This window comes from Colossoma macropomum, unplaced genomic scaffold (assembly GCF_904425465.1).
Source record: "Colossoma macropomum unplaced genomic scaffold, Colossoma_macropomum, whole genome shotgun sequence".
Classification (NCBI taxonomy): domain Eukaryota; kingdom Metazoa; phylum Chordata; class Actinopteri; order Characiformes; family Serrasalmidae; genus Colossoma; species Colossoma macropomum.
The window spans coordinates 22497555-22507780 of NW_023494805.1; the positions used below are offsets into that span (position 1 = coordinate 22497555).

At 38.9% G+C, this 10226-nt stretch overlaps 1 protein-coding gene across 1 annotated transcript; it reads left to right on the forward strand.

The window, feature by feature from the left end:
- Positions 1 to 971: 971 nt before the first annotated feature.
- Positions 972 to 6451, forward strand: si:dkey-19b23.15 (diamine acetyltransferase 2). The gene is made up of 6 exons (XM_036596569.1): positions 972 to 1145; positions 1466 to 1517; positions 2259 to 2342; positions 3920 to 4021; positions 4162 to 4202; positions 5190 to 6451. The coding sequence occupies exons 1-6, from the start codon at positions 1083 to 1085 to the stop codon at positions 5361 to 5363; spliced, it is 516 nt and encodes a 171-aa protein (XP_036452462.1). The 5' UTR covers positions 972 to 1082; the 3' UTR covers positions 5364 to 6451.
- Positions 6452 to 10226: the final 3775 nt, after the last annotated feature.

A 10226-nucleotide genomic window follows, 5' to 3' on the forward strand; every position in this document is an offset into this window, starting at 1 on the left:
TAAATGTAAAAAATTAGATAGGCTAATTTACAGGTGACAAACAGGTGAATGAATGTGCACTGGGTCAGTGCTGCTCTGTGAACGACATTATGAAGTAGGCTATCCAATGGTAAGATGAGTAAACTATCAAAAAATAGTCAGCTATAATCATTTATCATGCCAACTAATCACTTTTTACATTTGAATACGTGTGTGTTGTAGGTTAGCTTATAGAGCACTGTCTGGCTAGCTTATTGATCATTAGACCCATGTATATTCTGTAAAGAGAGCAGCCTACATTAAAGCATTTTAATGACACTTTTTAAAATTGTTTGGGAACTAATTTTTGCAGTTTTACACGAGGGATTTTTGCCTATTCTTGCTTGATGCAAGACTTCAGCTGATCATAGGGCCAACTTAGATGGTTATGCCACTTGGGACCCCTCAACATCTGTTTTTCCCCAAAACAAGCTGAAACGTGGACTCATCTGACCCCAGCACAAATTTCAGACCATCTGAGATGAGCTCAGGCCCAAAGAACTCAACTGCATTTCTGCACAGTATTGATGTACAGCCTTATCCTTGTGTAATAGAGTTTGAGGCTGCATTTCTTGATGCCGCGGCAGACTGTGTTATGTGACAATGGTTTTCTGAAGTACTCCTGAGCCCATGTGGCTTTATTTAACACAGTAATGTGACAATTTCTCGTACAATGCCGTCTAATGGTCTTTTGAACTGTTTGACAATTGTTTCATGATGTTTGGCACAAAGAGGTGAGCCTTAACCCATCTTTTCTGGCAAAGACTGAGGCTTTTATGGATGCTCCTTTGAGGCTCCTATAGACCTATAGAAGGATGGTTTCTCTAAAAAACCCTTTTTCCATGAAATAATTGCAGAAGTTCACGAACAACCTGTGTGCGGTCAGCTGAACTGCACTACTGAGACCCTCCATACAGATGGCGCTGTTGAGCCACAGCTGTTCAGGCGGTTATGATGTAAAGGCAGTTTTAGCCTCTTCCCTTTTCACCTTTCCTTACTCGGCGCAGCGCGTTGCCAGAGCCTGTACGTTTCCTCTCTGTATTCAGTTTGCGACACTGAGTCAAATGGACTTCACGATTCGCGCCGCTACGCTTGAGGACTGCAAGGATGTCGCGCGCATGATCATGGTGAGCTGAGCCGCGCGAGCCGCGCACATGTGTCGAAGAGAAAACGAGCTGCAGCAGCAGCATGGTGCTGTCATCGTCTGCATGGGCGTGCTGCGTCACTGCCAGCATCGCAGCTCATACTGTGAACAGTGTTTTTGATTAACTGTCACTTATTCATTCTGACATCTGGTCAGTCCGTTTCACTAAACCTGCTGGACGGTGTTTGAGCTGCTGTAGTGCGTGTAGCCTCACAAATAAGCACTCAGCAATCAGCAGATGAAGAGATATGGACATAGAAACGCATATGCAGTGCTTTAACCCCTTTATTCTTTTTGTACAAGGAACTGGCAGAGTATGAGAAAGTTGCAGACCACGTGAAGATCACACAAAAAGGTATACCACATCAAATGGGTTAATGTTAAAGGGAGATTCCACCCATTTTTCACAATTTCTGCTCAATTGTCCATGTGTGAACAGTGTGATTCAGCTGTTCTGATGTGGAAAGATTCATTGTACAAAAACTTGCTGACTTGCTGCAGATTGCTTTTTAATGGCGGTGATAGGAACCAGGGCTTTTGATGTCATACGTAGACACTTTATTTACTATTCAAATCAGTGAACCTAAGTGTGTCTTCTGAGTTTTTATATATAATGCTGATAATGATAGTAAATCTGCAAAAATATTTTCTATTGTATTGCTTTTTCCTTACAACGTCCTGCTCATACCCCTCCACTATGAATGTATTTTAAAATACATGATCTCAGAACTGTAGTAAAACAGTTTCTCATGCTCCAGGCAGTGTATTCCTAATCATTTAATGTAATAACTTTGTGTGAGCATTGTGTAGAATTTTGAGGCAATAAACACTTGAGACCTCTGGTTCCTATCACCAACGCTAAGAATGATTCTGAGCTGGCAAGCTTCTCTCGAATGCTGCTTTTCACACCAAACCACTACAAATGGCTTTGTTTGCATCTTAACCATGTACTTATGCAGACATTGTGTGAAAACTGGTGAAATCCCTCTGGAGTAACTACTGTAATACAAATATAAAAGTAAAGTGGCATTGTTAATTTGCTTTGTAAAAGTGTCATACATGTAATTAATTAAACTGTGTTTAATGTCCTCTGTAGATCTAGAGCAGGATGGCTTTTCTAAAAACCCATTTTTCCATGGAATAATCGCAGAAGTTCCTGAACAGCACAGGTCCAAAGATGGTGAGGAAACACTGCAAGGGTGTCAGAATTCATATGCACCCGTAGTCTCCTAAAGCAGTAGTCCAGTTAGTATAGGTAGCCTGGCACAGTACTTAAAGAAATGCTGCACATGTTTTCCACGTAATCTCTATCCTTCTGTATGCAGCGTACAGTCAGCTGCCATTACCAATAATGTCCCTGTACTTAGAAAAGAATCCTGTTGGCTCAATATACACTTAAAATAGAAACCAGTGGGCTAGTGCTTTAAAATAGAGTCAATGTATTTTATGTTTCTGTTTTTTTCCTCACTATTTAAAAGAAAAATGTCCTCATGAAAATGGGTACACAGAACATCTCATTGTTCTAATGAAGAACCTTTAAACTGATCATCAAGCCACAGTAAAAACACAAAATGGAAAACAGACTGACTCCACATCGGCAAGGGAATTAGACGAGGCTGCACACTCTCACCATACTTGTTCAACCTGTATGCTGAACAGATGAAAAGAGAAGCAGGACTGGAAGGCGATAAAAGATTAGTGAAAAAAACATCAGTAACCTTCAATATGTGAATGACACAACACTCAGACAGTCAGGAAGATCTGAAGGGAAAGTCAAAGAACAGAGAGAAAAGATAGAACTTCAGCGCAATATGAAAAAACAAAAGGTATGACAGCATGAAAAGACAGCTGATTTCATCACTGATGGTGAAGATGTTGAAGTGGTGAACAGCTTTTGCTACTTCGATCGATTAATAACAACAAAGGATCCAGCAGTCATGAAATACAACACAGACTGGCACTTGGCAGAACAAGGATGAAGGAGTTTTTAAAAGATCTTTAAATGTAATGATGTGTCTCTACAAACAAAGGTCAGAATAGTCCAGGCTGTTGTCTTTTCTGTCTTTTCTTTATGGATGTAAAAGCTGGACAATAAAAAAAAAGCAGGACAGTAAAAACACTTAGATGCTGGGAAATACTTTTGCGAGGACATACAGCTCACCTCTCACATGAAGTTTACAACCAATCTGAAGCTTATTTTTAACATATAATGAGAAAAAACAAATAATTGGAAAAGACGAAAGACAAAAAGATTAATTTCCGAATATAGTCTGAACCAACTTGACTGCACATAATAATAATAATAATAATAATAATAGTAATAATTATCACTTATGGAAATCAAATGTACTCTGCAGATGCAGCAAATAGAGATTAGTTTTTAAACTGGTATTTTCCTTTAATACTTCTTTCGTCTGATCTGGTTGGTGTAGTCTTTACGTTACCTCATTAAGGCCACCCATCGCCTGTAGCTGAGCTACATGATTGTTACATGATACTCTGTTCTCTTGTTTTGCCTCAAAGCTTCTGATAGTAATTTTCCTCACCCTATTACTCATTCTAGTGCCCGTATAGCCTTCAGGTGTACTCAACCTCTTATTATCAAACTGCAGTGAAGTGTTCAGCTTGGTGTCAGTGGGGTGAGGAAGTGAGTCTCAGATTTTAGTTATGTAGCGAAAACAAAAGGCTCAATGATGAGAAAGTATTTTTCAGTGATTGTTTGTAAAATGTGTGTTTTTGTTTGTCTGTTTGTTTCAGGTCATACTAAAGTAGGTTATTCCCTGTACTTCTACTCATACAGTTCATGGAAAGGCCGGGCTGTGTACATGGAGGACTTGTATGTGATGCCAGAGTTCAGAGGTGAGTGTAGTACTTTTATTGCTGCTTTGCATGTGTGAAATGTGTAAAATTGATTGTAACTAGGCCATGATCAGAACATCTGACCTGGTTGAAGTTATCAATGCTTTGACGTTTCACACTGATTTTTTAATCTTCCTCAGGAAAAGGCATTGGCAAGGCACTGATGAGAAAAGTTGCGCAGGTGAGGGATGTGTGATATTAATTTGGGGTGCTAATTCAGAACCACACATAATTGGAATCAGATGATTTTTGCTGCTAATATACAATCAGCAATTGGCTGATTTATTTAGATAATTTTAGCCAATCTGTGTTGCGATTTAATGACTACATAATGTGATCCAGTTAAGTATATGAGGGCTTTGTTAATTTTTTTTAGCAGTTGCCATTTTGGCTGATGGCATTTCAACTATTTGTTATTATAATATCTTAATTTTTAAACAAATAGTATTCAATTGTGTCAACGAGAAACTATTTTATATTATCTCATATCAATCATGCTAGCACCACTCTCCCATAACACACGTGCAGATTATTTCCTTGTAGTCTCTACAACCTTCTAGCACAGCCTGTACTGACATAAAGCATAGAATATTGCAGTTCATACATTTCTGTTGTCATATAATCAGGAACATTTCATTAAATAGCAGTATTTCATGTGAAAACATTCACTCTGTGAGTGGTCTTTTATGTCTGTTAACATAATGCTGATTAATGATGATGTGCCCACATTGGGTTTAATATCTCTCAAGGCAGTTTATTTGAAGCTTGTAAAATGTATGTGTAACGTACCCTTTACTTTGTATGTTGCAATTGCACCGTATAGTTCCATAAATATTTACTTAAAGCCTATGTCTGAATACTAGTGGAGGAGCCTCTTAGCCTGTTAGCTGTCTTCTGTGCTTGTTGTCATTTATGCTTACTACAGTTTTGGGCCGATTTCTAACTTGTAAGCATGATGCTGTCTGTTACGAAATAAAAAAAATTCATGATTGATGTACCACTAATATTAAAGTGTATTTAGATATTCCATTAGCTAAATGTAAACAACACAAGAAGCTTGTCTGATAGCTTCACAAAAGAAGTCAGATTTCTTTCTGTTTTCTATGTATTTAAAATTGTCTTGTGTGTTTTTTTTGTGCTGTTTATTTTGGGTTGTCACTGTATCCAGCTGGGACTGGCTGCTGGTTGCACTCAGCTGAATTTTACTGTGTTGGACTGGAACAAGCCATCTCTCGACTTCTATTTTGGTCAAGGCTGCCGGGACGTGACCTCTGACCTTGGCTACCACTGCTTGCGCTGTGAGGGGGATGCCCTTGAAAACCTGGCTCAGAGAGACCCCTAAATTTCAGGGTAAAACTGTTCCTCAACATCCCTAACCAGAATAAATAAGCTGCAGGTTATTGGTCCAACACAGGGAAGGAGCAAATGTAACCACTCAAGAAGGGAAAAATGTTTAATAATAATTTTGTGAAAGATGACTTTTCTCTCTGTTCTGTGTTTAGATTTTTCCCAGGGCACACTCTAGTGTTTTATTAATGAAGTAAATCAAGTGTGTTGATGACAACCAAAGACACAAGACAGTTTTATGTAAACTGTGGTGCGGTTTACATGTTATTGTCAAACACAGTGCTGAAAGTGTGTAATTGGACTGCCTCCTTGTGGCTATGGTCAGCATTTTTAGATGTTTACAGAGTAGATGGTAGCAATTACATTTTATGTTTGCATTGTTGGTAGGTCAAAATCCATGTCCGTCGTGTCACGTTTTGGATGTTTGTTCGGTGGTCCAAGCTAGCTTAACACATACAGTTTTTGATTTTTAGTAACTTGAAATTTTGAACATCTCAGTATGTCAAACATGTTTAATGATTTTCTCTCAAGAACCAATAACAATGTAAAAACATTAATGCAATGAGTGCAATAAGCTCATTGCATCTTACATTTTTTAAATAATTATTATTACATTACAATCACCTATTTAGACAATTAGCAGCTTCAGTAAGCAACAGGTATTCATCCAGTATGTACAATACTGTGCAAATGTCAGACACTCTTCATGTATTTAATTTCCAGTCAGAACAGCCATTAAGTAGACGTTATTCATTTAGTAGGGACAAAAGCACAAGGCATATATTTAACAGCACATTACACGATCATATAATTCAGTATTTGGTATTTCCACACTTTGCTTTTATTACAGCTTCCATTCTTCACACTTTCAGTAATCGGCAGGGTCTGGACTCTGGGGTGGACAGTCCATGGTTCTGAGAACACAATTAGCTTATTTGATTTGCAATTTGTCTTCTTTTTTGTCTGCCTCTTGTTCTCAGTAAGATCTTCTTGACAGCTACACATCCTTTCAGACTCATAGTGTTGAGTTGTCTTCTCACAGTGGAAAGGTGGATAGAAACACCTGTGGATTTTTCTCAAAGATGAAAGCTTTAAGTGCTCTTTTATATCTATAGTTTCTTTTTTTCACTTTCCTCTACCTTATGTAAGTGGATGATCTTTTATCTAATCTCCCCAGAAATACCTAATTATAAAAATAAAAACTTTTAGTAGTACATAATGGCGATTTTTAAATTAAATGAAGGGTGGTCTCTGACTTTTGCACAGTACTGTATATGTAATGAAAACTGATGTGTACTCTGTGATTATTGACCATCATACTGCAGTAGTGTTGGTGGGTGTTTTAGAGACAGTGGCTATGTTTACATGCAACGATTTTTCCAATCCGATTGAATACAATCCGATTACAGATTTAGACTGAGGTGTTTATATGCACTCTATTCAACAATCTGATGGAAAATCTTCGTTTACATGCTCACTACAAGTAATCCGATGCAAAATGACGCGCATGCGTGGAGTAGCGCTTAGAGTAAACGTTACCATGACAGCGAACATCACGTGAGGTCCAGACCAGTTTCTGCTCCGCCATGTTGAGCGGTGTAAACTTTCGCCGTGACGCGACGCACATGCGCAGAACATACTTACACGTTCCGATTGGAATGTAATCGGATTCAGGCGTTTACATGGCTATTATTCTTCTATTTAACGGATTATTTAGAAGTTTACCCACCTCGTTTAATCGGATAGAAATTGTATTCCGAATGGCCTCAATCGGATTAGACTATTCCGATTGAGGTGTTTACATGGACGTATTCTATTCCGATTGAGCTATTAGTCGGATTATTAACGGATTATCAGGCTGCATGTAAACGTGGCTAGTGGCTATGTTTACATGCAAAGATTTTTGCCAATCCGATTGAATACAATCCGATTACAGATTCAGACTGAGGTGTTTATATGCACACTCTATTCAACGATTTGATGGAAAATCTTCGTTTACATGCTCACTACAAGTAAGCCGATGCAAAATGACGCGCATGCGTGGAGTAGCGTTTAGAGTAAACGTTACCATGACAGCGAACATCACGTGAGGTCCAGTCCGCGTGAAATGAGTTTCCAGTTGGCACGCTTGTGTTTTAATTGCTTTAAAATGATGTCAGACTCAGGAAAACGTGCTTCACATGTGCTTATAAAGGAAGCGGCGAGAGAAAGACGTCGTGTTCTGAGACTCATAAGCTGGACGTCCGTCCCACCGCCGTCTTTTAAAGCTCAGAGCATAAACTTCGTCTCCTCTGCAGACCCGTTTCTGCTCCGCCATGTTGAACGGTATAAACTTTCGCCATGACGCGACGCACATGCGCAGAACATACTTACACGTTCCGATTGGAATGTAATCGGATTCAGGCGTTTACATGGCTATTCTTCTGTTTAACGGATTATTTAGAAGTTTACCCACCTCGTTCAATCGGATAGAAATTGTATTCCGAATGGCCTCAATCGGACTAGTCTATTCCGATTGAGGTGTTTACATGGACGTGTTCTATTCCGATTGAGCTATTAGTCGGATTATTAACATATTATCAGGCTGCATGTAAACGTGGCTACTGTCTCTTTTGGTGCTGGCTGAGATCAGTGAGAATAAAACAATGGAAAAGAACGTTAAAGATATAAAAAGTACTGTAAGAGTGTAATACAGTGTTCAAGTCTGTTTATAACCATGTGTGTAGATGAGGACACGATTGCACTTTGTTCTACTGGACTGTTTATCTTTTCTCTTAGAAGATGTTCTTCTCTGACAGTAAAACTTGTTTAGCAAGATAGTTGTATTTTAGGGTGCCTGTCAAGTAGTACGCTGGGAATAGAGCGCGGTGTTGTTTCAGCAGCACAGTGGTGCAGAGTTGATGTCATAACTGTGTACAAGTTACAGCTTGACATTATGTGTGTGTGTGAAGACCATTGTTGCACCTTAGGGTTCATTAGTTTAGTTTATCTTTGTATTAAGTGTGTTTTTGCAGGTAAAAGCACCATATATTAATAGAAAAAAATATATATAAGCATAAATAGAGTGAAAAGTTTTTCTTTAATATATATGTTTTGAGATTTCTCCCCAATGCTCTTACTCCTCATACTGATTTGTTAAATTTCATCAACAACATTGACTGGATTTAGTGAATAACTGACTAGCTAAGCCTGGTACTGAATGATAAACTGCAAATAATACTGGGCAGCTGTGAGGAGAGGTTTGGAAATGGTTAACCAAATACATTCATGTATGAAATCACTACTTATTGTATTAATATTGTTTGTCTTTTTTTGTAATATTGGTGTTTTATCTGGACAAATATACTCTCACCGCCCAGGGCCCGTATTCACAAAGCTTCTCAGATAAGCAGTGCTGATCTAGGATCTGTTCCTATCAGTAAGACCATCATAAATAAGACATCTGATCCTAAATCAGCACTCCTACTTTAAGAGGCTTTGTGAATACAGGCAGGATTAATAGCTTTTTGAATATAACTGTCTCAGGGGCCTAACACTTTTGCACCGTGCTGTTTATGCAGAAGTCTTAGGCAGCCAAGAAGATTGCTTAAAGCTGTTTATCTGTTTATCTTGTCTGTTTTATCTTATCTGTCTGTCTGTCAGTAACAACACTATGTAACTTTAGAATAGAAACACTGAGCCATTGCAATGGATTTGTTTGATTCTATCAGCAGCACATCTGAGGTCATGTAAAAAAGTACTGATTAGCTGAAGCAGGCATTGGATGTTAATTGTATACTGGAATTTCCTCAAGGAGAGGTCTGGAAATGGTTAAGCTAACACACTGACACAAAATCACAATGTACTGTTGATTTGTTTATTGGTCTTAACTCTGTGTTTATCTGTTTTTTAAAGCAAATAAATCCAAATGTCCAGACAAATAGCGATACCTGTCATTTTCTTAGATGGCCTCAGATTTTTGCGCAGTACTGTATTTATATAACTGAGCTGTTGTTCTGTTACACCTGTGTGGAGCATCACTGCTGCTTTGTGATGTCCACTGATTACCAGTTGTCACTTTGCTTCAAATAAAGCTTAAACACACCTCCATTGTTTCAGTGCCCTGCTCATGTTCTGCAACCGTTTTTCTCCCTTTTCCCCTTTTTTTCCTCCTTCTATCCTTCTACAAAGTTTACATTCCCTGCTTTGTAAGTCGTCTTTCATTGTAATAAACATTTTTTTTAAACTCTGTAACCTCTGTACTGCGTTGCTGCCAATTTCTGGTGGCCTGTTGTGTTGGTGTCTTAGAGGAAATCCTAAAGAACGAATCCTGTCTTGCATTAAACGCTCACTGAACTGAGTTCCACCACTCGATGCTGCTGGTGCTGCTCGAACAGCTTGTTGAATTTGTTCCAGTATGTTGCAGACCTTATTTTAAAGGGTCAAAAGTAGAGCAGCTTTGAAATCTTAGGAAAAGCAGCGCCACCCTGTGGTCAATTAGACAAAGAACGTGCTTATAAGATACACAGGGATATACAGAGGTATAATAAAACCAGCTGTGCAGGCAAAGTGACAGGATGTGTACTGTGCTTCATCACTTGTACGGGCTCAAAAGCAGTTGTGATCGCCGGTTGTTTTAGAGAAGCAGACACGCCGTTACTCCCGCTATAAACAATGTTTAAACACTAATGAATTCAGCCAGAGGTGCGTTCCCGTAACGCTGCCCGCTGGCAGTGATAGGTTTATTTGGTGCAAAGTGACGAGCAAAACTCAAGTTCAACAACAAGTGCAATTTGCGAAACTGCACTTGTTGACTTTGAGCAGGGCAAATCAAAATGGTACCCCCCCCCCTCAAGAAAAGAATACTTGGCATCACACC

Bases quoted from the DNA above. Each gene is read 5' to 3' on its own strand.
- si:dkey-19b23.15 (XM_036596569.1), top strand. From the start codon at position 1,083: ATGGACTTCACGATTCGCGCCGCTACGCTTGAGGACTGCAAGGATGTC. The intron at 1,518-2,258 runs GTATACCACATC...TGTCCTCTGTAG, and splicing joins CGTGAAGATCACACAAAAAG to ATCTAGAGCAGGATGGCTTT. The intron at 4,203-5,189 runs GTGAGGGATGTG...CACTGTATCCAG, and splicing joins TGATGAGAAAAGTTGCGCAG to CTGGGACTGGCTGCTGGTTG.